The sequence below is a fragment of the Hypanus sabinus genome, chromosome 7 (assembly GCF_030144855.1).
Source record: "Hypanus sabinus isolate sHypSab1 chromosome 7, sHypSab1.hap1, whole genome shotgun sequence".
Classification (NCBI taxonomy): Eukaryota; Metazoa; Chordata; class Chondrichthyes; order Myliobatiformes; family Dasyatidae; genus Hypanus; species Hypanus sabinus.
The window spans coordinates 176,801,282-176,829,065 of record NC_082712.1 but is presented as its reverse complement, the minus strand read 5'-3'; the positions used below and the strand labels follow the sequence as shown (position 1 = coordinate 176,829,065).

Below are 27,784 nucleotides of genomic sequence, written 5' to 3'. Positions count from 1 at the left end.
TCCAATGCTCTAGGGAATAAAGTCCTAACCTATTCAACCTTTCCCTAGAACTCAAGTCCTTCAGCCCCAGCAACATCCTTGTAAAGCTGCTCTCAGTGTCTTGGTTAATAAAGGCAAGCATGCGTATGCCTTCTTTACCACTCTGAGAACTATGGACTTGTACCCCATGATTCCTCTGTACATCACCACTGTTGTAGGTTCTTGCCATTAACAGTGTCCTGTCCCTTTCCATTTCATCTCCCAAAGTACAACACTTCACATTTGGCCAGATTAAACTCCATCCATTTCTGCAATTGATCTACATCCTGCCTTATTCTACCCCATCCACAGCACCACCAATGTTCAATTTGTCTGGATCTGAATCAGGTTTATCATCGCTGACGTATTAAGTTGTTTTGCAGCAGCGGTACAGTGCAAGACATAAAAAAATGATAAGTTACAATATAAAAAATAAAGATAAATAGTGCAAAGTGAGAGAAAATAGTGAGGTAGTCTTCATGGGTTCGTTGTCCATTCAGAAATCTGATGATGGAGGGCAAGAAGCTGATCCTGGAACATTGAGTGTGTGTCTTCAGGCTTCAGGAGGAATTTAAGGTGGGGGGTTATATGGGAGGCAGGGTTTGAGAGTCAGCACAAGATTGTGGGCCGAAGGGCCTGTAATGTGCTGTGCTATTTCTATGTTCTATGTTCTCTTCCTCCTTTGAGAACTGGGCAGGTCCTGGATGGAGATGGCCCTTAACGATGGATGCCTCCCTCTTGAGGCTTCACCTTTTGAAAATGTCCTTGATGGTGGGAAGGCTACTGCCCATCGAGCCGGCTGAGTGTACAACCCTCTGCAGCTTTATCCCAATATTGTGCAGAACCGACTCCATACCAGACGATAATGCAACAAGTTTGCCAAAAAGATTTTTGGAAAGAAGGCAGGGTGTATTTGGTGACTATTGTGACTGTAAAAGAGATGTAGAAAGACATTGGTCTACTTTGCACTGTTTATTTTAACTGTTTTCCCTCAGCTGTGGTTGGGATGTATGAAAATATTGAAATATTTTTGTCACCAGGGCAACAGTGATTCTGGGATATTTGCCGCAAGAGTTGCTTGGGACCTCTTGCTATGAATATTTCCACCAAGATGATATAGTTCACCTTGCAGAATGCCATCGACAAGGTAAAAAAGTAAAGCAGGTACCTAGCCGATTATAATGTACTTTCTGAGGGGGCTGAAGAGAGCTGGGCTGTGCACATCCATATTGATGTCCTGCTGCGGGTGTGCAGTAGAGGGCATCCTAATAAGCTGTGTGGAAACGGGGGCAGACAGGAAGGCTCTAAATGGGTAGTCAAACCTGCCCAGTGCATCACTGGCACCAGCCTACCCACCATCAAGGATATATACACAGAACCCTCTAGACAGGTGTAATTGTTCAGTGTGTTTTCCAGTGATTGTTTGTTTTTTCTGGAAGCTTCTCAGTTTTTCTGGAACAGTTGCCTTGCCTCTTTAACCTGACTATCTCACTGTTTAGTTGTTATCACTGGAATGTTGTTATTTTACTAGTCTGACCTAGTTTTTGTATAAGACGACCCCAGCCTTTGGGTTCTTTCCCTCTTTTTCCTTTGTCCATTCTTTGATCTTGTAGTGTTCAATGAATAGCTACAAGCAACAAGCTTCATGACTTATTCTTGACTTCAGAAGAATCAGAATCAGGTTTACTATCACTGGCATATGTTGTGATATTTGTTGCTTTGTGGCAGCAGTACATTGCAATACATAAACTAAATTACTGTCATATGTATTTACTGTAACACATATATTTAAAATATATATTACGTTATACTAAATAAATAATGCAAAAGGAGGGAAAAAAAAGGTTCTCAGGTAGTGTTCATGGGTTCAATGTCCATTCAGAAATCTGATGGTGGAGGGGAAGAAGCTGTTCCTGAATCACTGAGTGTGTGTCTTCAGACTCCTGTACCTCCTCCCTGATGGTAGCAAAGAGAAGAGGGTATGTCCTGGGTGATGGGGGTCCTTAATGATAGATGCCAACTTTTTTGAGGCATCATTCCTTGAAGATGTCAGGGTTACTGAGGAGGCTTGTGCCCATGATGGAGCTGAATTTACAACATTTCTCAGCTCATTTCAATCCTGTGCAGTGCCGACCTCCTTCCCCCCCCCCCCCCCCCAACGATACCAGACAATGAAGCAGCCAGTTAGAATGCTGTCCATGATCCAAAACTATCACAGATTGCATAATCATCAGGTTCCAATATAAGTTTAATATGTTCTGTGGATATTACTTTCCTTTATCCGACAGTTACTCCCCTCTTACCCCTTCCTTTCTCCTCACCTGCCCACCACCTCCCGCTGGTTCCCCTTCTTCTTCCCTTTCTCCAATTCCTTCTTCAGCCCTATACCTCTTCCACCTATCACCTCTGACCTTCTTACTTCATTTCCCTCACCTGGCTTCACCTATCACCTTACAGTTTGTACTCCTGACCCTCTCCCCATCTTCTTAATCTGGCTTCTTCCCTCTTCTTTTCTAGTCCTGATGAAAGGTCTTGGCCTGAAGCGTCAACAGTTAATTCCTTTCCATAAATGCTGTCTGACCTGCTGAATTCCTCCAGCATTATGTGTAGTTGCTGTGATTTCCAGCATCTGCACAATCTCTTGTGTTTACAATGAAAGAGCAATTTTGTTTGTTGTTTGTTAATGAGTTGGCAAAGAAGAGGTGGGATGCAGAATATGCTTCACCAATGTTATCTACAGCTAATTAAGTCCTGGGGCTAAATATCTTCAAGATCCAAGGCTGTTTATTGCTATTCATCAGTATACTAGTGAAAAGGAGAACAGAGAGATTATTATGTTAGAGTTTTCCTTCGGGCAGCGGTTCCCAAAATTTTTTTCTGCCATGAGCAAATACCATTAACCACGGGTCCATGGACCCCAAGTTAGGAACCCCTGGCTTTGGGAACTTCTTCAAGTTCAAGTTCTGTTTACTGTCATTCAACCGTACACAGGCCTACTGCCAATTGAAGTAACGTTCCTTAAATCAAGGTGCACAACACAATTTATATAACTCACTCACTTAACCCATAAAGTAACGTTTAAGAGAAATTTTGCTAGGTACATGGATGGGAAGGCTGTGGTCCAGGCGAGTGTGGCAGGAGAATAGTTCAGCCCAAAGGGCTTGTTTCTGTGCTGTAGTGCTCTTTGACTCTGTGACTAACTGTTGATGCAGCATATCTTGTCTCAAACTTGACTCCTGGCTGAATATCCTTTAATAAAGTCAGAGGATGTTGTTGGTCTTCTCTGCATCCGTCTGATTGTGGTGTGTTTCTTTGCAGTATTACAGAGCAGGGACAAGATCACCACCAGCTGCTATCAGTTCAGGATCAAAGATGGCTCCTTCATCACTCTACGCAGTCACTGGTTCAGTTTCCTGAACCCATGGACCAAGGAAGTCGAATATATTGTTTCCACAAACACTGTTGTCTTGTAAGTTGAGACATTGGAGAAGGGAGGAGAGAATGGGAAAATGAATTTCTCGGTTGTTTACAAACTAACTGCTGGAGGAACTCAGCGGGTCGAGCAGCAGGTGTGGCAGGAAAGCAGATAGACACAATTCCAGTCGCAATGCTGCATCAGGACTGACTTGATGCACAGTTTCGATCCGAAGTGTCAATAGTTCAGTTCAGTTCGGTTCAGTTCAGTTTCAGTTTATTGTCATTTAGAAACCACAAATGCAATGCAGTTAAAAAATGAGACAACGTTCTCCAGAATGAAATCACAAAAGCACACGACAAAACAAACTACACCAGAAAATCCACATAACGTTTGGTAATCCCCAAATCCAGAGTCCAGAGAGGCTGCTGCGTATTAATATCACACTACCATTTTAGTGCGTTCCCCGGAAAGGAGCTCCAAATCCACCAGACAAAACAAGACTACCCAGACACACCAATTCAGGAGACCAACTCTACCACCCAACAAACCAAAAACTGAAGCTACAAGACCTACACAAAACCACATAGTTACATATAGTTATAATTAACATATAGTTACAACAGTGCAGACAATACCATAATTGATAAAAAAACAGACCATGGGCAAAGTAAAAATAGTCCAAAGATGTTAAAAGACACAATGAAAGCTCCATTGGACCCAGCCTCGCAGACACAGCACACAGTGAAAGCGCCCCGACCACAGTGGACTCCGAGTCTGTCGAACCTCCGAGCCTCCGACCATCCCCTTCGGCACAGCCTCGCTGAGCACCATCCTCTGCCAAGCGCACTACGATGCCACGGGCAACGCGATCCCAAAGACTGGGGGCCTGTTCTTCCCAGCAGAGACCCGGACCTCACAGCAGCAGCAGCAACGAAGAAGGTCTTCCTGGAGATTTACAGATGTTCCTCCGTGCTCCCACATCTGTTTTTCATCAGATTAGGATTGTGCATGGCACCCCGCTTAACAAATAACAGACATCAGCTCCGGAGTGGCCGCTGCAAACTGCGTCACGCCGCCATCTTGGGCTTTATGTTCCCGCGCTCCAGCACATTGTTAATTGCTCAATATTAGACCATAAGACATAGGAGCAGAATTTGGCCACTTGGCCCATTATGGCTGTTTATTACCCCTTCTGCCTTCTTCCCATAACCTCTGATGCTCTGACTAATCAAAACCTATCAACCTCCGCATTAAATATACTCAATGACTTGGCCTCCACAGCAATCTGTAACAATGAATTCACCACCCTCTGGCTAAAGAAATTCCTCCTCATCTCTGTTCTAAAGAGATGTCCTTGTATTTTGAGGCTGTGCCCTCTGGTCCTAGACTCCCCCCCCCCCCCCCCATAGGAAATATCCTCTACACATCCACTTGGTCTAGGCCTTTCAATATTCAATAGGTTTCAATGAGATTATCATCCCACCCCCATTCTTCTAAACTCCAGCGAGTAGAGGCACAGAGTTATCTAACACTCCTCATACATTATAAATCCCAGGAATTAATCTGTAAATTCCTCTGTGTCCAGCCAGTTTAAAAGAATATCAGTCTGGGCCCTGAGTACCATGAGGAACAGGCTAACTGTGAGATGCTGTTGTCTATTTTCAGTACCAGCTCTCTGGACAGAGGAGACGCAGTCAATCTACCTCTCGCCAACACTCCTCCCAACATGGACAGCGTGCTGCAGACCAGAGAAGGTACAGAGTGGATTTGCATTTAAAGCAGAACGTGGAAGCTTTATATCAACTGCCAGAGAGAAGCAGTAGGGTGAGGGGGGGGGGGGGGGCCCTGAAATATTGACTAAATCCAGAGGTGATGCCTAACCTGTTTAGGAATCGTGATTTTGTCTTCCATGCTCTCTACCACCCACGTTGTTCCCGCTTTGTTTAGAACCATAGAACATTACAATACAGAAACAGGCCTTTTGGCCCTCTTGGCTGTGCTGAACCTTTTTTCTGCCTAGTCCCACTGAACTGCACCCATCCCCACCCCTCATCCATGTATGTGTCCAAGTTTTTCTTAAATGTTAAAAGTGAGCCCACATTTACCGCTTCATCTGGCAGCTCATCCCACACTCCCACCACATTCTCTGCGTGAAGAAGACCCCACTAATGTTCCCTTTAAACTTTTCCCCCTTCACCCTTAACCCATGTCCTCTGGTTTTTTTCTTCCCTAGCCTCAGTGGAAAAAGCCTGCTTGCATTCACTCTATCTATACCCATCATAATTTTATATACCTCTATCAAACCTCCCCTCATTCTTCTATGCTCCAGGGAATAAAGTCCTAACCTATTCAACCTTTCTCTGTAACTCAGTTTCTCAAGTCCCGGCAACGTCCTTGTAAGCCTCCTCTGCGCTCTTTCAACCTTATCAATATCCTTCCTGTAATTCAGTGACCAAAATTTGCACAATTTAATTTTGTAATTAATAGATTTCTATGACCTTGTACTGTACTGCTGCACAAAACAATCTCACAGCAAATGTCAGTGATACGGCAGCCATCTTGGGTTCAGAGGAGGTTTATGAGAATGATCTGGGAATGAAAGCGTTACCATATGAGGAGCGTTTGATGGCTGTGGGCCTGCGCTCACTGGAATTCAGAAGAATGAGGGGATATCATTGAATGTTGAAAGGCCTAGATAGAATGGATGTGGAGAGGATGTTTCCTGTGGTGGGGAGTCTAGGACCAGAGGGCACAGCCTCAGAACAGAGTAACATCCATTTAGAATAGAGATGAGGAGGAATTTCTTTCGCCAGAGTGAGGTGAACTTGTTGCCACAGGCAGCTGTGGAGGCCAAGTCATTGGGTATATTAAAGGCAGAGGTTGATAGATTCTTGATTGGTCAGGGCATGAAGAAATATGGAGAAAAGACCTAAGTATGAGGTTGAGAGGGAAAATAGATCAGCCATGATGAAATGGCAGAGCAAATTCGATGGGCCAAATGGCCTAATTCTGCTCCTATATCTTATGGTTTTGTACGTGATAAGAAGCATAGATCGAGTGGACAGCCAGGGAGTTTTCCCCAGGGCAGAAAAGGCTAATAAGAGGGGCAAAATCCAAATCAGAATCAGATTTAATATCACTTGCATATGTCATGAAATTTGTTGTTTTGCAGCATAATTTTAAGACGATTGGAGGAAGGTATGGGGGGATGTTAGAGGTAAGATTGTAAGTGGTGGGTGTGTGGAGCGCACTGCTGGGAGTGCTGGTGGAGGCACTTAAGAGACTCCTAGATAGGCACATGGATGATAGGAAAATGGAGGGCTACGTAGGAGGGGATGGTTAGATTAAAAGGTCAGCATAACATCATGAACCAAAAGGCCTGCACTGTGCTGTAATCTTCTGTGCTCTAGGAAGGAGATACCAAGAAATATGGTAGTAAAGTGGTGAGTGCAACTCTACAGCTTGGGGTGTTCTGGAGTTCTATTCCGGCACCGCCTGGGAGCAGTTTGTATGTGAACTCTGCATGAGTTTCCTCCCACAATCCGAAGACGTACTGGTTACGCTGACTGATCATTGGACATTGTCCCGTGACTAGACTAGGGTTAAATAGCTGGGTTGCTGGGTAGCGTGGCGCGGCGGTTTGGAAGGGTCTGTACCTCGCTACATCTCTAAACAAAATAAAATAAATAAATAACCTGGTGGCTCTGTTGAAGTTTCTCTCCCTCTTTCTCCAGCCAGTTCAAAGCGCACTGTCACTGCTGTTCCTGGCATTCCTGGGGGGACCCGTGCTGGAGCAGGGAAAATCGGTCGGATGATAGCTGAAGAAGTCTTGGAGCTACAAAGGTAACTTCAGTTTAACCAGATTCTCGAGATGCTGTCAAGAAGGAGACCTGTGTGGGAGGGTTTTTAAAGTGGAAAAGCCATTGCAGTGAGGGAGTGCAACTGTTTTAACCTTGGAAGTGCGGGCCCAGTTGTACGAGTAGTCATCACACACTGGGGTCTTCCTTGGTTACATTGGATACCCATGTCTTCAATGCCCTGTCATGCCCTTTGCTCTCCATGGAGCATTGCAGAAACCATCTTCCTGCCCGCTGGATCTCTCTATTGACATCACCCGCCCAGTCTGCCGGAGCTGACGTCGCATGCTGCTACAGGCAAGGCCCTATCTCACCGGGGTCTGAGGCAGCCAGTTGCCTTCACCTGGTTTAGCCCACCTGTTGAAGCAGTGTACCCGGGTGAGGCCACTGTCACATGCAAACTGCTGCTTGGAAGGCTGAGTGTCTGGCGGGGACCAAAGCTGAGTGAGTTACCCTGGAATGGATACGATAAGCCCTTTCACCAGAGGAGCTACCCGTCCCTCGTTACCCCAAAAGAAGACACAGCATTAACCAGTTCACAGTGCTCACACTGCTAAGTGAAGGTTTGCTAGTTATTTGGAATTGGCATGCCCATAGAGGGCAGAGGGTAGTGATGAAGGGGTGTTATTCTGGCAGGGATCAGTACTGGGGGATCTGCTGCTTGTGTTGTTTATATACAACTGGGATGAAAATGTATGTTGAGGGGTTAATAATAAATCTGAAAATGAGAGTAGAAGAATGGTGGCGAAGAATCTCATTGAAACCTATCGAATATTGATAGAGTGGATGTGAAGAGGATAATTCATAGAGTGAGGGAGTCTACAACCAGAGCAGCATCAGAATAAAGGGAAGCCCATTTAGGACAGTGATATTTTCTTTAGCCAGAGGGTGGTGAATCTGTGGAATTCATTGTCACAGACAGCTATGGAGGGTCATTGGGTATATTTAAAGCAAAGTTGATAGGGTCTTCATTAGACAGGATATCAAAGGTTACAGGGAGAAGGTAAGAAAATGGGTTTGAGAGGGATATTAAATCAGCCATAGAACATAGATCATTGAAATCTACAGCAAATTAGAGGCCCTTCAGCCCACAAATGTTGTGACCTACTCTAGAAACTGCCTAGAATTAACCTACTGCATAGCCCTCGATTTCTCTAAGCTCCATGCACCTATCTACGAGTCCTTTAAAATACCTTATTGTATCTGCCTCTACCATCATCGCTGGCAGTGCATTCCACATACCCACCACTCTCTGTGTGAAAAACCTACCTTCTGTACCTACTTCCAAGCACATTAAACTATGCCCTTCATGTCAGCCATTTCAGCCTTGGGCAAATGCCTCTGACTATCCACATGATCAATGCCTCTCATCATCTTATACACCTCTACCAGGTCACCTCTCATCCTCCGTCACTCCAAGGAGACAAGGCCAAGTTCATTTAACCGGTTCTCATAAGGCACACTCTCCAATCCAGGCAACGTACTTGTAAATTTGAATTTGTGATAGAATGCCTGAGCAGTTTTGATGGGCTGAATGGCCTAATTCTACTCGTGGACTTTATGGTCTTAATGGGGGGGGGGTGGTGCAGGGGGACAGGGTAGCGTAGCGGATAGAGCGCGGCTTTACAGCGCCAATTCCCACCACTGTCTGTGAGGAGTTTGTACGTTCTCCCTGGGACCACAGGGATTTCCTCCCACATTCCAGAGACGTACAGTGTAGCAGGTTAACTGGTCACATGGATGTAATTGTGCAACACCGATTTATCTCTAAATAAATAAAATAGAACAGTACAGGCCCTTCGGCCCACAGTGTTGTGTTGACCTTCTAACCTACTCTGAGATCAAGGAGAGGTTAGACTAAGGGTTCCCAACCTGGGGTCCACAGACCCTTGGTTAATGATAAGGCTCCATGGCATAAAAAGAGTTGGGAACCTCTGGGTTAGACAAACTATGATCCTATTGAATGGCAGAACAGGCTTGATGGGCCAAATGGCCAACTCCTGCTCCTAGTCCTGATGTCATCTGTTTTTGAAAAGAGTGATGGTGTTTACCAGATTTTGATTTTGATCCATCACGGCACTGGCCTCACCAGCAGCCAGGACATCTTCAAAAGGCAATGCCTCAAAAAGATGAAAGACCCCGTCATCCGGAACATGCCCTCTTATTGCTGCCATCAGGGAGGAGGTACAGGAGTCTGAAGACTCACACTCAATGTTTCAGGTACAGCTTCTCCCCCCACCCCCCTCACCCCTTCGCCATCAGATTTCTGAATGGACAGTGAACTCATAAACAATATCTCACTTTACCTTTACCCTTTCTTTTTGAACATATTTAAATATATGTATATGATCACGAGGTTTAGATTTTTTTAAAGATACAGTAGGGTAACAGACACTTCCCAGTGAGGCCACGTTGCCCAGTTACACCTGTATTAACCTACTAACCCGGAATGTGGAAGAAATCTGGAGAAACAGGAGGAAACCCACATGGTGATGGGGTGAATGTACAGACAGCAGAAGGAATTGAACTTGGGTCTCTGGCGTTGTAATAACTGTGCTGCGCCATGCAGGGTGAATCACGATTCTTTCAGAAAGAATGGGCAGCTGTGATGCATCACACGTCCACCTCCTCTACATCTGATGTTATGATTTGATTGCTAGAGTACTTTGCCATTTACCAAATTCCTTCCCATTACTTTTGACAGAATTAGAGGATCATCCCCTTCGAGCTGTAGTTCCAGTCCTCTTAACGTGACCAGCACACCACCCCCTGACACGGTGTCTCCAGTTGGCAAGAAGGTAAGTTATCGGGCTTCATGTATTCCATGAGCTGGGTCCACCGTCACTCCCAGTCACCATATCAGTGGGTAGACCTATTCTCGAGCAACACACAATGCACTGAAGAAACTCGGCAGGTTACACGGCATCTGTGGAGGCAAATAGACAATTGACATTTTGTGCTGAGATCCTTCACCTGCACCAAGAGATGGAGGGGAGACAGACAATATAAAGAGGTGAGGGGAATGGGTGGATTGAGAGACAACAAATGAAAGGTGGATCCAGGTGAGGGGGATGATAGGCAAATGGAGGGGAGAGTGGGAATAGTGACAGAGGATGGGAGGTGATGGGTGGATCCAGGTGAGGAGGATCATAGGCAGATGGAGGGGAGAGTGGGAATAGTGACAGAGGCTGGGAGGTGATGGGTGGAGAAAGGTGAGGGGATGATGGGCAGGTGGAGGAGGGGAGAGTGGGAATAGTGACAGAGGGGGGACTTGATAGAGGTATTTAAAATTATGAGGGGGATAGATAGTGTTGACGTGGATAGGCTTTTTCCATTGAGAGTAGGGGAGATTCAAAGAAGAGGAAATGAGTTGAGAGTTAGGGCGCAAAAGTTTAAGGGTAACATGAGGGGGAATTTCTTTACTCAGAGAGTGGTAGCTGTGTGGAATGAGCTTCCAGTAGAAGTGGTAGAGGCAGGTTTAGTATTGTCATTTAAAGTAAAATTGGATAGGTATATGGACAGGAAAGGAATGGAGGGCTATGGGCTGAGTGCGGGTCAGTGGGACTAGGTGAGAGTAAGTGTTTGGCACGGACTAGAAGGGTCGAGATGGCCTGTTTCCATGCTGTAATTGTTATATGGTTATAGGATGGGAGGTGATGGGTGGATCCAGGTGACAAGGGGCTGCAGATGATGGGATATGATAGGAGAGGAGGGTAGAGTGTGGAAACAGGAAGTAATTGCTAATTGGGTAATTGTTGTCACATGCACTGAGATCGAGTGAAAAGCCTTACTTTGCCTCCATCCACACTGGTCATTCTGTACATAAGTACACTGAGGTAGTACAAAGGAGAATACCAGTGCAGAATAAAGTGTTATTTACAGAAAAGGTGCAGCGTAGCTAGATAACAACGGGGTAGGAGCTGGCCTTGAGTTGGTGCTTACACGTTTTAGTATCTTCTGCCCATTGGGAGATGGGGTAAGAGGGAATGTCTGAGGTGGGTGGGGTCTTTGCTTCTGCTGGCTGCTTTACTGAGGCAGTGAGACATGTAGACAAATCCATGGAGGAGAGGGTGGTTTCCATGAAGTGCTGAGCTGTGTCTACAACCCTCTGTGGTTTCTTGTGGTCACAGACAGAGCGGTTGCTGTACCAAGCTGTGATGCATCTGGCAGAAGTGCAGACAGAGTCAGTGGACTTTGCCAGGACCACCAGACTCAACAACAGTTACTTTCACCAAGCAGTAAGGCCAATCAATGCCTCCACCCACTAACTCCACCACTACTTTACGATTTCCTGTCAGTCATCTAGAGTCACTTTATGGACATACAGTCAGTATCTATGTAAGCTATCTTATGTGTTTATATTTATTGTTTTATTACTATTGTGTTTTTTTTTTGTGCTGCATCAAACCCAGACTAACAGTTATGTCATTCTCCTTTCCACTTGTGTACTGGAAATGACATGAAACAATTTTAAATCTTCAATCTAAAGGGGAGGCTGGATCTGAGCTGTGTCCATGACTCCAGTTTATTGTGGTCATGGGCGTTTGCAGTGCACCTGCTGTCGAGTCTAGTGATGGGGCAGAGACACTGGAGTGTACCTGTTGAGAGCAGCTGAGTGCTGACAGGTTCCTTGGTACAGCGCCCAGCCTCTGCTGCTGTTCTCAGCTCTTCCATCAGTTGGAGCTGTTGTGCACAACAACTGACAGGCCCCTTGTCAAAAGTTATTGTTACCTGCACAAGACCATGTGGGCACAGGTGCGATGAAAAACTTACCAGCAGCAGCATCACAGGCACAGAGCGTCAGAGAAGGTGCATTCACAAAGAAAAACATAAATTTTACACAAACACAAGAGATTCTGCAGACTATTGTTATGCCAACTAGTTGGCAAGTTTTGTTTTGCAGTAAGTACTGCTGACACTTTTTGAAGCTCTGAGCATGGCAGACTTTCTGAACTCCACACTTGATCGTGTGGATAGTTAGAGGCTTTTTCCCAGAGCTGAAATGGCTAGCACGAGAGGGCACAGTTTTAAGGTTCTTGGAAGTAGGTACAGAGGAGATGTCGGGGTAAGTTTTTTACACAGAGAGTGGTGAGTGCGTGGAGTGGGCTGGTGGAGGCGGAAACGATAGGGTCTTTTAAGAGACTCCTGGATGGATACATGTAGCTTAGAAAAATAGAGGGCTTTGGATAAGCCAAGGTAGTTATAAGGTAAGGACATGTTCGGCACAGCTTTGTGGGCTGAACGGCCTGTATTGTGCTGTAGATTTTATGTTTGTATGTTTCTATACTGGAAATCCAGAGCAACTCACAAAATGCTGGAGGAATTCAGCAGGTCAGGCAACATCTATGGAAATAAATAAATAATTGATATGTCAGACCAAGACCCCAACTTCAGGACTGGAAAGGAAGGAGAAAGAAACAAAAGTAAGGTGGGCCGAGGGGAAGGAGGACAAACTAGGAGGTAATGGGTGAAGCCAAGAAAGTGAGCTTCTTCCTCCTTCCTTTCCAGTCCTGATGAAGGGTCTCGACCCAAAATGTTGACCGTTTCTCCCCCTCCATAGATGCTACCCGACCTGCTGATCTTCTCCAGCAATTAGTGTGTGTTGCTCTAAATTATATACAAATTATACAAGAAACACATTTATCCAACGTGTCTGATGGTTTTTTTTCTACCTTTAGATTGTGAATGGGGGAACACCAGACGTTGCCAGAACCGGCATTCTGCCTGGGCAGATGACAGAAAGCACAGGATATCCATACACAGACAGCTCCTCACTGCTCAGTAAGTGCTGTTGCCAGGAAATAGTTTGCACTTTTGCAAGATGTCTGTGTATTTGCCATAGCAGTGGAAGATGGGATGAAACCATCAGAAGAACAGCATGAGATGGCCTTGTGGCTTCTCTGTTTCTTGGTCAGTGAGGACTACTATCAGATACAATAGGGTCTCTTAAGAGACTCCTGGATAGGTATGTGGAGCTTAGAAAAATAGAGGGCTGTGGGTAACCCCAGTAATTTCTAAAATAAGTACATGTTCAGCACAGCATTGTGGGCTGAAGGTCCTGCATTGTTCTGTAAGGTTTCAATGTTTTTCCCAGGAATATTCAGCTTTCCTTTCTGTTTTTCCTGACACGACACAGCATGTTGGGGACAAGTTGCATGAAGCTACTTAAGGAAAGTTCAATTTCCTATTTTATTTAGTAAAACAGCACATAATGGACCCTTCCAGCCTTTCGAGTTACACTGACCAGCAACACGCAACAACTCAGATTTAACCATAATCTAATCACAGGACAATTTACAATGACTCGTTAACCTACTAACTGATACGTCCTTGGACTGTGGAGGGAAATCAGAGGACCCAGAGAAAACACATGCATTCCACAGGGAGGATGAATAGAGGACACCAGGTTTGAATTCTGAACTCTGACACCCCGATCTGTAACAGCATCACGCTGTGCTACCGTGGCGTCCAGACCAAGGTGCACAACATAGTACATATAACCCGCACACAACACATAAAGTAATATCACCACAACTACATTAACAAATAATACGGTGTGTTTATGACACAAGTTAAAAAGTAAACAGTATAACACTAATGGAGCTTCATATGTGCTGAAACCTGGGTGGGGGAGGAAGTTCTGTAGTCTTACAGCCTGGGGGAAGAAGTTGCTTCTCAACCGATCAGATCTTTTCCTAAAGCTACACTACATCCTGCCTGATGGTAGGGCAGTCAGAGATTGTTGGACAGATGGGAGGGATTATTGACAATGGTCTGCGTATGCAACACTCCTGATAAGTTTTTTTTTATTAAACAAAATATACTTTATTCCAAAATAAAATTATATACAATAACCATTCAAAGATTTTCAATTCTTCACAGTTGGTACAATTACTGTCTTTACATTTTCAAAGTTCTAATGTTTTGCCACCCATGTGGCACTTTATTCTTTCATATTTACATTCATGGGGTATACCCCCAACCCCTCACACCTCAGCTCCCACTGGAGAAGGACCCTAGACTGTGGTCCTTCCCCACCGGGCCCTTGCGGTGGCTGCACCGAGTTTGAGTGCGTCCCTCAGCATGTACTCCTGCAGCCGACGCTCGTGATAAGTACCTCAAGGAGAAAGGAAATAGAAGCATGTATATAAGCAGAACTAGGCCATTTGGCCCATCCAGTCTGCTCCACATTTTCATCATGGTAGATTTATTATTCCTCATAGATTCACCACACTCCGGCTAAAGGAACTCCTTCACTCTAAACTGGAAGGTAACTCCTGTGGAGTTTGATATTTTTGCCCTGAGGAAAAGATTCCGACTATCTACTCTAATAGTGCCTCTCATAAAAAACCTCTGTCAGCTCTCCCCTCAGCCTCTGAACAACCCAGGGATATCTACCCTTTTCTTCTAGCTCGTATCTTCTAATTCAGGCAACATCCTGGTAAAGACAAATATTACTTTCATCAGTCATCCATACATCTAAACATACACGTTGTTTTGCATCAACAACCATAGTTCGAGGATCCACTGGGGGCCAAGTGTCTCCATACTTTTGATGCCAATACAGCATGCCCACAATTCACAAAGCCTAAGCCGTATATCTTTGGAATTAGTAGGTTAATCGGTGACATGGGTGTAATTGGGCAGTGCGGGCTTGTGGGGCTGGGCCATGTAGTATAAAAAGAATCTTCATTATTTCCCAGCTCTCATTCTAGTACTGAATCAATATCTTTAATCTGGTCTTTAAAAATCCCATTTAAAATATAAAATCAAATATTTATTTGTAAGTCAGATATTGACAACCAGAGGGTACTTTAGCAATGGTGAGCTCAGCGATCTGCTGTTCTAATGAGCAGGATTTGCCAGTACTAGGGACGATTCATAGGTTAGAGCACTCGGTGATTCCAGCTTTTTAAAGTGCCTCACGTTGCTAATAATTGAGCTTTTACTGGATTTAAATTTGAGGGACTTGTTGGTGACCCAGCAATCTGTCTGTGTATTCCGGGTTTCCTTGCTTCTAATGGCAAAAAAAAGTCTCTTGTGTTTGCTGATGAGGCCTTTGCTGGTAAGAACATACGACACAGGAGCACAATTAGGCCATTTGAGTCTGCTCCACCATTCAGTCATGGCTGATTTATTGTCCTCGTCAACCCCATTTTCCTGCTTTCTCCCTGTAACCTTTGACTCCCTTAATAATCAGGAAACTATCAACCTCCACTATTAGTATACTCAATGTCTTGGCCTCCACAGCTGTCAGTAGCAAAGAATTCCAAAGATTCACCACCCTCTGGCTAAAGAAATACCTCCTCAACTCTGTTTTACGTGGACATCCCTCTATTCTGAGGCTGTACCCTCTGGTCCCTAGGCTCCCCCACTATGGGAAACATCCTCTCCACATACACTCTATCTCGCTCTTTCAATATTCGCTAGGTTTCAATGAGATCCCCACCTCCCCCATTATTCTAAACTCCAGAATGGGCCCAGAACCATCAAACACTCCTCATACGTTAACCCTTTCATTTCTGGGATCATTCTTGTGAACCTCCTCTGTACTCTTAATGCCAGCACATTCTTTCTTAGATATGGGCCCGAAATTGCTCACAATTCAAAACTGTGTCCAATTCCAAGCCTCACACTCAACAGTGTCAAAATATTGCAGGAGGGGGATTTACACGGTTGTCAGGAAATTTGTCAATGTGCAGATGCTGTGGTTATTTTGAGGGCAAACCTAATATGCATTAAAAGGGGAAACTCTACTGAGTGAAAACCTAAGAGATTCTGCAGATGCTGGAGATCTTGAGCAACACATGCAAAATGCTGGAGGAACTCAGCAGGTCAGGCAGCATCTACGGAGGAAATTAAACGGTCAGTGTTTCATCATGAGCCTTTATTATCACAATTCCCCTCCATAGATGCTGCCTGATCTGCTGAGTTTATCCAGAATTTTTCTTTGTGCGTTGCTCAGGATTTTCAGCACTTACAGAATCCCGTGTTTATCATTTAAGGAGTATTTGCATAGATACATGGAACTTTGGGGCTTAGGTTATGGGAAATGGGGAGCAGCTAGCTGGGCAGATTGGTCAGCATGGACTAGTGGGGCCAAAAGACCTCTGTGGTGTGTCTCTAAATCTGTAGATAGGGTAACTGTAAACAGGCTTTTTCCACTGAGGTTGGGTGAGACCAGAACTAGAGGTCATGGGTTCAGGGTGAAAGGTGAAATGTTTAAGGGGAATGGAAGGGAGAAGTTCTTCACTCAGAGGGTGGTGAGTGTGGAATAAGCTGCAGAGAAAGTGGAGAAAAGTGAAAGTTTGATTTCAATATTGAAGAAAAATTTGTATGGTTACATGGATGGGAAGGGTATGGTCCAGGTGCAGGTCAAAGGGGTTAGGCAGATTAATAATTGGGATGGATGGACCAAAGGGCCCTTTGCTGTGTTGTAATGTTCTGAGACTGTGAAATCTACTTGCTGTGTTCAAAGATTCCAGCGTTTTTTGGACCTAGCTTCCCAGCACTGTGACATTTGCTTATGTAAGATCTTCTGGTTTGCAGTATGCCTGTTAATTAATTGATGCCTTCGCATCTCCCCTACGTTTCCTCAGGTGGCAGTTGTCAGCTGGGTGTGGATGTGATTGAGGAGCGGTCAGCGAGCAGTCCCAGCAACGATGAGGCAGCCATGGCAGTAATTATGAGTCTTCTGGAGGCTGACGCTGGGCTAGGAGGCCCGGTTGATTTCAGCGACTTACCTTGGCCCCTCTGATGGGTTCAGTGCCGCCGGCCTCGATGTGGACTGACTTACCCGAAGCTGAATGCCGGTGGAGCTGCTCCTCGCTGCTGAATGTGTTTGTTTGTTGACATGTTGCACAGAGCTGACAAATTGTGGGAGCTGGAACCCACGACATGCACGCCCTGCACTGCCCTTAGAGAAACCAATATTGAAGCTGCTTGAAGAGCTGCTGATACGTACTGAGGATATTCTGAGCTTTGCACAACTCTATTTTTGTGGCTTCTTTCTGGAATTTAACTCAGCAAAGGTTTTTTATTTAAACATCACAGGTAGTTATTTCAGTTGTAAAACTGATCATCAGTCTGGCTTTAATTTTTCTTCATGTAAGATTTAATTCCAGACGTAACTTCTGGTAAATATCTCTTACCCCCAACCCCCATCCCCATCTGTCCTCTTACCTCTCTCCTCACCTGCCTATCACCTCCTCCTGGGTCCCCTCCGCCTTCCCTTTCTCCCATGGTCCATTCTCCTCTCCTTTCAGGTTCCTCCTTCTCCAGCCTATCTACCTTTTCCACCTATCACCTCCCAGCTGTTACTTCATCCCCTACCTCCACCTGCTTATTCTGGTATCTTCACCCTTACTTTTCAGTCCCGTTAAAAGGGTCTCAGCCCGTAATGCCGAATGTTTATCCCCCTCTATGGAAGCTGCCTGACCTGCCGAGTTCCTCCAGTATTTTGTGTGTGTTGTACAGATGTTTATTGTATTTGCTGTGAACCATTGCTTAAGGCTGCAGAGTTTAGTCAGTTTGTACAGTATTTTTTAAGAGGAATCATGTAAAAAAGAAACACATCTTTTAAGCTTAAAATATTTGTATATATGGTATAAACAGAATTTGTACTGACATTATTCTCTTCAACCACTTGTCCCAGCCAAGTGACCTGTTTGTTTTAACGGTGACTTGCTGATTATTTTGTCTGTCTTCCTCTTCTTTTTAGCCCATCACCCCTACTGAGGCATAGGCACTCACAGCAGCTCACCAGAGTCCTCTGTCCTGGGTCAGACTTTAACGTTATCACCAAGTGTATCCTTTCTCTTCCAGGGATGAGGTCTTTGGAGCTTCTGTTGGCATTTCTGTAGCTCTGGGCTTTTACGAGATAGGGTTGCTAGCCCCATGGCCAACCTTTCAATGCGGGATTGGGACTGCCATGATGGAGTTTGTGCCCAAACCTCCTCCTTTCACAGTCAGGCTTGGGACTGTCCGTGGGGAGTTCATAAGACCATAAGATATAGGAAAGTAGTAGGCCATTCAAGTCTGCTCCACCATTCAATCATGCGCTTATCCAATTCTTCCAGTCATCCCCACTCCCCTACCTTCTCCCCACACCCTTTGATGCCCTGGCTATTTAAGGACCTACACGAGGAAATCTGCAGATGCTGGAAATTCAAACCACACACACACACAAAATGCTGGTGGAACACAGCAGGCCAGTGCTTCTCCCTACAGATGCTGCCTGGCCTGCTGTGTTCCACCAGCATTTTGTGTGTGTTATTCAAGAACCTATCTATCTCTGCCTTAAGTGCACCCAATCACTTCATACCCAACCCTCCTCCTTTCACATCTGTGCTTGGGACTGTCCATGGAGGAATTGATTTTTGTCTGTGTATATATAAAACATTTTAATTTATTCCTCAACTTTCCCCCTTTGCTTGAACAGTGTGTCCACTGTCACCAGTTTTATTATACCTGGAAACTACCACCTCTTGCAAGTTGTGGTTCTGTTCAATGTTTCACTGTTTGTTAATGTATATTTTATTTTTAAAAAGAGCTGGATATATATTAAAGCAAAGAAACCAATAAACAGCAAGATTGTTTTTAAGGTCAGAAGGGGAACTGAACAGCCAGTTTGATACAAACAATGCAAAGACACAGAGAGTGGGCTGCCACAGTAGTGTAGTGGTTAGCATGACACTGTTACAGCTCGGGGTGTTGGGAGTTTTGAATTCAGTTCTGGCACCCTCTGTAAGCAAGATTGTACATCCCTTTGCACAAGCACATGTGTTTCCTCTGGGTGCTCCAGTTTCCTCTCATTGTCCAAAGGCATATTGATCGGTAGGTTAATTGGCCATTGTAAACTGTCCTGTGATTAGGCTAGGGTTAAATCAGTGGATTGCTGGGTGGTACAGCTCAAAGGGTCTATTCCAGGCAGCATCTCTAAATAAAATCCAACAGTTACATTGTTATTTCCTCAATGTTCTCATTCCTTCTCCAAAGCGGCCGTAACTCAATAGGTAGCAACAATCAATTCTTTAATTTCACAGCAGAATAACAGATCTAAACCCACTTTATGTCTCCTGCTGTACATTCATTCACGTTATGACCCTTCAATGTTCTAATACCTTTTAAACAGGCAGCACAACTCTTTCAAGACTGAATTGTTGACCCTCTGCATCCCTGGATGAAAATTTTTCCTTAGCCATTTGACCGTTAAAGTTCAGATAAGTTCAAGTTTAATTGTCATTCAATCATACACATGAATACAGCCAAACAAAACTGTTCCTCTGGGGCCAAGGTGCAAAACACAGAACCGATAATCACACAGCACATAGAATAACAGCAGCAAAAAAACATAGTGAAAAACATTTTTTTAAAAATAGCCCAAGTCCTTCGATGACATGGGCTGTAGTTGATTGTGCATGGATGTTGTCCTGAAGCCACGTTTCTGCAAGAACAAGCTGCAGCAGACCCTCGTATCACTCAGTGCAGATGAACGCAGTCCAGCTTGTCTTCCACTGGCTGAACACCAGAGGGCAGCAGCAACCCAGCCCTTTGAGCCGCACAGCCCAGCAACCCCCAATTTAACCCCAGCCTTAACTGAACAATTTACAATGACCAATTAATCTACTAACTGGTACCTCTTTGAAATATGGGAGGAAACCAGAGCACCCAGAGGAAACCCACGCGCTCATGGGAAGAACGTACAGACTTGCTTACAGAGGACACCGGAATTGCACTCCGAACTCCTACGCCCTGAGCTGTAATAGCGATGTGCTAACCACTACACTACTGTGCCACCCTTTTCCTTCAAAAAAATTCCTTTTGAGGTTCAAGCCTCCCTAGTGAGAACAGCAAGTTTTAAGGGAGTAGGTACCAGAGGTGCAATATTTTGGATGGCTCACTGTCAGTACCATCCTGCAGAAGTTATTTTTTTACATTGGTGATAAATACACCCCTGTGTTCTGAACCCATATTTATCCTCCAGTGGCACTGTGATTGAGATCTTGTCACATGGAGAAATATAGAAGAGTCAGTTTGACACTTATGAATTAGGTTGTAAGAAAACTTCACCGAACAAGAGAAATGCTTGAGACGTTTATTTATATAATCATTCCTCAGCTGTTAGAAATGCAAAGAACACTCCTGCAACATGTACATATATTTCAAGAAATTAAACTTAATAATAGTTTCATGGAGCAGCACTCCTCTGAACACAGCAATACCTAGAAATATCTGCTCTATAACCCACCATCCCCACCAACTATGCCCGAAGAACAAATGCTTCAAACCACCAGGGTAAATTTAGTGCACGGAGTCTAGAGATCACTTTGCCCCATGCTGTATCTGCAGAAATTTAATGCATTTCACAGAACACGTGGTTTTTCAAACACAATATTACAGGTCAAAGCCATTCCCCCGGTACATAGCACCCAGATTGCAATAGCCTTTTCTAAATAACATTGTGCATTTAAAAATAAGAATGTGGAAGAAACAAATACATCACGCTCTCACTCCTCTTCCTGGCAACAAAAGCAATCAGCTTTCGGCCTTGGTGTTTGGAAAATACAAGCTGTAACTTGGTTACGCCGCAAGTTCATATTAGTGTAAGACGTTGACGCACGTTTTCTCTCGCACGGGTAAATGCATGACGAGGATGTCATTCAGCAACGGCATGCTCTGGGGTCTCTGGCAGCAACCCACCTCCTCCTCCTCCTCCTTGCGAGGCATCAGACAGCCGGGGGCGGGGGCTCCAGCTCACCTTCGTTGTTGCTGTTGACCGGCAGGTTGGGCAGCACGTCCAGCTCGTCCACCTGTGGTGTGGGGTGCAGGACCACCAGCTGGTCCTGGGGGATGTCTGCCGCTGCTGCCGCCAGGTTGGTGATAGACTTGCTCTTCACACACTGGAAGTCAACGTGGCGGCTTTTACCCTCCTCCTTCTCCCAGGACATCCTGATGAAGGGGCGCTGCACGTAGTTGTAGATGACCTCGGGCCGGCCCCCAGGTCTTTTCTTCACCTTCTCCTTGTACGTGGGGTAACCTGAACACAGAGCATAAACCATGACAATAAAGCCCACAACATGACAAGTGGTCCTCAGCAATACAGGCAGAGTAAATTACCCGCTATCAATGACATATTTACAGACAGGTGCCAGGAAAGAGTCCGTAACACCATGAAAGCTTCCATCCACCCTGCACATGGACTCCGAGGCGGCTACATAGCATCCATGCCAAGACTACTAAACTCAAAAATTGTTACGTTCCCCAAGGTGATCAATACCTCCACACACACAACCACCACTACTCATCAGTCCCAATCAGAGTTATCTTATGTACAGACACTCCTGTGCCTTGCGTCACTTTACAGACATACAATCAATCTCTATATACAAGCTTTCTCAAGTATTTATACTATTTATGTTTTCTTTTATTGTATCTTATTGTGGTTTTTATTGTGCTGCATCGGATCCTGAGTAACAATTATTTCCTCTCCTTTACACTTGTGAATTGGAAATGACGTTAAACAATCTCGAACATGCTGACAGAGAGATGATTTACGATCCGTTCAAATACAAGAAAGTTGATGAAACTTGAGGGACTAAGTTACAGGACATTACTCCTCTGAGAAATCATGTTGAGCATAGATAGGGTGAATGCACTCAGTCTTTCAGGTTAGAAAATCAAGAAAAAGAGGGCCTAGGCTTGAGGGTAGAGATATAACAGGAACTTGAGGGGCAACCTTTATTTTACACATCTGTTTGGAATGAACGGCCAGAGGAAGAACCTGAGGAAGGTACAATAAGAATTTTTAAAGGACACTTGGATAGGTACATGCACTGGAAAGGTTTAGGAGGTTACGGCCAGGTGTACCATGGAGAGCATTCTAACTGGTTGCACTCCGGTCTGGTAAAGTGGGACCACAGCACACGTGCAGAAAAAGCTGCAGAAAGTTGTAAATTTAGCTAGCACTAGTTTGCCCAGTATCCAGGACACTTCTCACTGTAATTCATAGTTTTTATTATGTATTACATCGTGCTGCTGTGACCGAACAACAAATCTCGTGCCACATGCCAGCGATATTAAACCTGACTCTGAACTAGTCTGGATGGGGCAGGTTGGGCAGCATGGACTAGTAGGACTGAATGGCCTGTTGCTTTGCTGTATGACTCAAGAACTCTACTCCATTTCACAATATCCAGGCAAATCCTTAACTTACCTTCAATACCCAGCCTGATCTTTTTCAGTCCTCGTTCTTTCAGCACAGTCTTAGCTACATCACGGTTCTCAATATATTTGAAGAATCGGTATAACTTGGTACTGTAAATTACTTGAGATGAGATAAGAGTCACATTATTATGGATGTATTCCAATAAGCAAACAAGTTAAAAGAAAATTAGAACATAGAACAATACAGCACAGTACAGGCCCTTTGGCCCACAATGTTGTGCCGACCCTCAAACCCTGCCTCCCATATAACCCCCCCACCTCAAATTCCTCCATATACCTACCTAGTAGTCTCTTTGAAAATTTATTAACAAAGTACATATATGTCACCATATACTACCCTGAGATTCATTTTCTAGCGGGTATCCATAGTAAATACAAAAAAAACAGAATCATTGAAAAACTGCAATTACAAAAAAATACAAAAAAAACTAAATAATAATAAATAAGCAAACAATAAATACCAAGAACGTGAGTTGTAGAGCCCTTGAAAGTGGGTCCATAGGTTGTGGAATCAGTTCAGAGCTGAGGTTCAAAAGCCTTATGGTTGAGGGGTAATAATAGTTCCTGAACCTGGTGGTGTGGGCCCTCCTTCCAAATGGCAGCAGTGAGAAGAGAGCATGATACTGAGTGGTGGGGGGCCACGATGATAGATTTTGCTTTCCTGTGACAATGCTTCGTGTAGATGTGCTCAATGGAGGGGAGGGCTTTAACTGTGACGGACTGGGTCATATCCAGCACCTTTTGTAGGTTTCTCCATTCAAGGTTATTGGGATTTTCAAGCAGGATGTGATGCAACCAGTCACATCTATAGAAGTTTGTCCAAAGTTGCTAGCACACATCCACTCTTCCCACCATCGGTGGTATCTACCGAAGTTGCTGCCTCAAGAAGCTGCCATTGAAAAACCCCACCATCCAGCCCATGCCATCTTCTCGCAGCTACCATCAGGCACGAGGTACAGAAGCCTAAAGAGCCATGAGCCATGCCACCAGGTTCAAGAACAGCTACTTCCCTTCAACCATTCTGTTCCTGAACCAACTGGCACAGCTCTAATCATTAGTAACACCATGACAAATCTGCACTTAAAATAGACTGTTCCTTTTTTTTCTCAGATAAAAGATTAGCTTTATTCATCACATACACTTGAAATCATACAGTGAAATTCATCTTTTGCATCAACAACCAACACAATCTGAGGATGTGCTGGGGGCAGCCTGCAAGTGTGCCATGTTTCTGGTGCCAACGTAGCATGTCCACAGCTCACTAACCCTAACCCGTATGTTTTCAGAATGTGGGAGAAAACTGGGGGCACCTGGAGGAAACCCACGCAGTCACAGGGAAAACATACAAACTCTTTGCAGACAGCAGCAGGAACTGAATCTGGGTCACCAACACCATAAAGCATTACACTAACCCCTTATAAATTGTTCAAATCTGTGGTTTATTATTGAACAAACTAAGCACCTTTTTTCTCATAAACTGAAGGCTGAGTGGGGACTTGAAGTCTTCATTTATTTTTTTTTAAGTTTAAAGATGCATCAGGGTAACAGGTCCTTTTAGGCCAAAAACCCCACATCACCCATGTGATCAATTACTTTACTCTGTATAGCCTTGAAATATGGGAGGAAACTGGAGCACCTACAGAAAACCTAGATGGTCATGGGGAGCACATACAGACAGCGGCAGGAATCGAACCCAGGTCGCTTGCACTGAAATAGTGTTATGCTAACTGCTACGCCACATTTGTGTGATGGACTGGGCTATTCCTACAACTCTCTGTGATAAAAACAATAATTCCTGCTGAATTCAATACAGGCAAATATGACAGCTTGTGCAGACAAAAGTATGTTGCATGTTACAGCTCGAGTATGAATTCTCCCCTCCAGTGTGGTTTGCTTTCCAGCCTGTCGGCCTTAAATTTATTTATTTTACTGAACAAGGACTGGCTTGGCAGAGGGCAGCAGGTCCCAAGCAAGACACCATCTGGTTCACAGCAGAGAGTGCAATATGGATAATCAATCTTCAATGATTAGCTTTTCTCTTGTAACTAACTAAAAGCAGCAATGGTCACGTTTCAAAAGGCCAGGGAAATCGATGGACCAGTGGAAGGGAAACCGTGAGCTCCAACGTGCATATTAGACTGTTTCATTAAAATGGGTCCTTTTTGTTTTTCTTTACTAGCCCTTTAGTCAAATTACGAATTATAAAGCTAAATTGTTTCATTGCATATGGTGTACTGTCAGTTATTTTGTGGTACTGATTTGTAACACGGTAACACATCACACAGCATCCACACAAACAGAAGGTTTTGCATCTCATTTGGTGGGGACAGAAATCATCTTCCCTAGACTTACGCTGCCAACAGAACCCAAGGGTTACAACTAGAACAGCTTACCCAGCAATTGAAGCAATACCATTAACTGAAGATGCTTGCACAGAATATAGAACAGTAACCATTGTGCCAAAGCAATTAAATTAGTAATATAATGGCCAACTAAATCAATCCTTTCTGCCTACACGTTGTTCATATCCTTCCATTTACCTTATATCCATGTGCCTATCTAAACATCTCTTAAAAGTCCCTAATGTATCTGCCTCTACCATCCATCACCTCAGGGAGTGTATTCCAGTCACCCACCACTCTCTGTGTAAAAAAAAATTGCCCTCACATCTCCTTTGAAATTACCTCTCGCATTAAATGCATGCCCTCTGGCATTAGACATTTGAACCCTGGGAAAAAAATAATGTCCGTCTATCTATGCCTCTCATAATCTTATAATCCTCTACCAGATCACCCCTCAGCCACCGCTAAACTACAGAAACTCAAGTTTGTCCAAACCTCTCATTATAACACGTGCCCTCTAATCCAGGCAATATCCTGGTAAACCCCTTCTGCACCCTCTCCAAAGCCTTGTATCCTTCCTATAATGTGACAACCAGAACTAGCTCGCTCCACTATAATTTGCGAAACTGCTTCAGTCACTGAAGTTCCAACATTCCAAACCCCTTCTTATCTTTCTGCAGTAGAATAGGGCATTCAAACCCTCAAACCTGTCACATTATTCAATGACCAGCTCATCAGTAACCACATTTGTATCTCCATTTAACCTCAGTCTTCTACAAGGACATTTAATCGGCTACAGAGAACAATACAATTCAACAAGTAGTTCGAAAACTAGTGTACGGTTAATGATTATATACTCAGTCCCTCATTTTCTCAGCTTGGTTCTCTCTCCTCCCCAATCAAGCTGGGCAAATAAGACCAAACATTCAACATAGAAGCAGCATTAAGCCATTTCATCATGGCTGATAATTTTCCATCCCAATTGCATTCTCTTGTCTTCTCCCCATAACCTCTGACACCCTGACTAATCAAGAACCCATCAACTCTGCTGTAACCTCCGCTATTAGGGCGCCATGGTAGCGCAGTGGTTAGTGCGACACTCTTACAGTTCGGGACATTCCACAGTTCAGAGTTCAATAGTCAGTAAGGTTCTCTCCATGAGCACGTGGGCTTCCTCTGGGTGCTCCAGTTTCCTCCCACAGTCCAAAGATGTAATGACCAGTAGGTTTGTTGGCCACTGCAAACTCTGCCAGCAGTGGGCTAGTGTTAAAAAGTTGTGTTGCTGAGCAATATGGCTACTAGGGCCAGGAAGGCATGTCCAATGCTATACCTCAAAAATACAATAAATATTATGACTTCACCTCCCAATTTGCTCAAAGAAAATCTTACTGCATGTTCTTGCACCTTGCTGTCTTCCTGTACTACACTCTCTATGTAACCATAACAACTTATTCTGCATTCTGTTATTGTTGCCTTTGTTCTAACTCAATGCCCAGTGTACAGATCTGATCTGTATGAACTGAATGCAAGATCTCAGTACATGTGACAGTAATAAGCCAATTCCAATTCCATCAGACAGGGAGAGAGTGAAGTGTTTAGGACAGTCAGACAGACAAAAGCACAGGCACAGAGAGAGACACACTGATGCTCAGTTATGTAGAGAGGATATTTCCAATGGTGGCAGAGTCCAGGACCAGAGGACACAGCTGCAGAATACAAGGTTGTGCCTTTAGAATGGAGATGAGGAGGAATTTCAGACAGAGAGTGGTGAATCTGTGGAATTCATTGCCACAGAGAGCTGTGGAGATCAAATCATTTGGTATATTCAATGTAGAAATTGATAGGTTTTTGATTAGTCAGGGCATCAAAGTTTACGGAGAGAAGGCAGGGGAATAGGGTACGAGAATGATAATAAATCAGCCATGATGGAATAACAGAACAGACTTGATGGACCAAATGGCCTAATTCTGCTCTTACTAGAGTCTTCTGGTTTTTACACCTTGGACTAGGTTTTCAGAGTCAAACTCAAGCCTAGCACATTCACAGCCGGAGTTGAGTTAGTTACTGAGGGCATCTGCACAAAGGAACTGAGGTAGTGACACTAATCTAAGTGTATTAGGCACATCTAACTGCTGGCACCACATAAGTTCAGCAACAGCTTCCTATCACATCATTCCAAAGTACGCTTTCAAAGAAGCTTAAGGAGACCAACAACCAAGAGTTTAGATTTCAAAAAAACTGAATACAGGAAAACAAGATCACCCTAAACCAAGGACAAAATTGCAAACAGAATTAGGCAGAGCAAATCAGCATGTCACTGAATAACTGTGCCTTAGAGTGAGCTCTTAAGGGTGAATAATAATAAGATTAATATTATTGTGATAATCACTTCCAAGATCCTATTAGTACAGGTGACCCTTGCGCTCCTACAGAATGGGCTTATACATCACACATGTCAGGAAGTATGAGCTTAAAAAACAAAATCCTGTTGATTTATCTACTCCATACAACCCCCTGCCCTCTAACCTGTCAGCCACACCCCACATACACACAAATACCATGAAAGCAAATTTTACTCTGCATCTCAAATTCGTGAATTCTGTAAGGGCAAATTTCCGTAACTCAAATGTCACCTGTACATAACATTGCTACATCGCCAACTTACTTTGTGAGTATTCTTCTCCCATCTGTGGTGGATACTCCTCATCCCAGTCGACCACATCATCATCTGTTAAGACTACAATATGGCATTCTCGGTCGCCACTCTGAGCACTCGCCACCATCAGTGGAAGAATCATTTCTTCCAGGTAAGATTCAAACTGCTTGCGGGCACCATCATTGGAGAGCTCATGCATTAGAGCACCTGAAAGGCACAACAAAAAAACCCAGTCAGTAAGCACCTCACACAGAAACCAGAGGCTCAG

General features: G+C 44.3%; 2 protein-coding genes across 5 annotated transcripts in view; one reads left to right on the top strand and one right to left on the bottom strand.

The window, feature by feature from the left end:
- LOC132397423 (basic helix-loop-helix ARNT-like protein 1) overlaps positions 1 to 18,504 on the top strand; it is a 67,256-nt gene extending 48,752 nt beyond the window's left edge. For all 3 annotated transcript variants that reach the window (XM_059976191.1, XM_059976189.1, XM_059976190.1), the window contains 7 exons: positions 1,059 to 1,165; positions 3,337 to 3,487; positions 5,102 to 5,190; positions 7,171 to 7,279; positions 9,998 to 10,091; positions 12,972 to 13,074; positions 16,893 to 18,504. In XM_059976191.1, coding sequence (XP_059832174.1) covers positions 1,059 to 1,165; positions 3,337 to 3,487; positions 5,102 to 5,190; positions 7,171 to 7,279; positions 9,998 to 10,091; positions 12,972 to 13,074; positions 16,893 to 17,050 — 811 coding nt within the window. In that variant the 3' untranslated portion in view covers positions 17,051 to 18,504. The remainder of the gene's footprint in view (positions 1 to 1,058; positions 1,166 to 3,336; positions 3,488 to 5,101; positions 5,191 to 7,170; positions 7,280 to 9,997; positions 10,092 to 12,971; positions 13,075 to 16,892) is intronic.
- A 1,871-nt stretch (positions 18,505 to 20,375) lies between these two features.
- Positions 20,376 to 27,784, bottom strand: part of btbd10b (BTB (POZ) domain containing 10b) — a 112,180-nt gene continuing 104,771 nt past the window's right edge. For both annotated transcript variants that reach the window (XM_059976187.1, XM_059976188.1), the window contains 3 exons: positions 27,526 to 27,723; positions 22,508 to 22,618; positions 20,376 to 21,331 (listed from right to left, as the gene is read on the bottom strand). In XM_059976187.1, the coding sequence (XP_059832170.1) occupies positions 21,021 to 21,331; positions 22,508 to 22,618; positions 27,526 to 27,723 (620 nt within the window). In that variant the 3' untranslated portion in view covers positions 20,376 to 21,020. The remainder of the gene's footprint in view (positions 21,332 to 22,507; positions 22,619 to 27,525; positions 27,724 to 27,784) is intronic.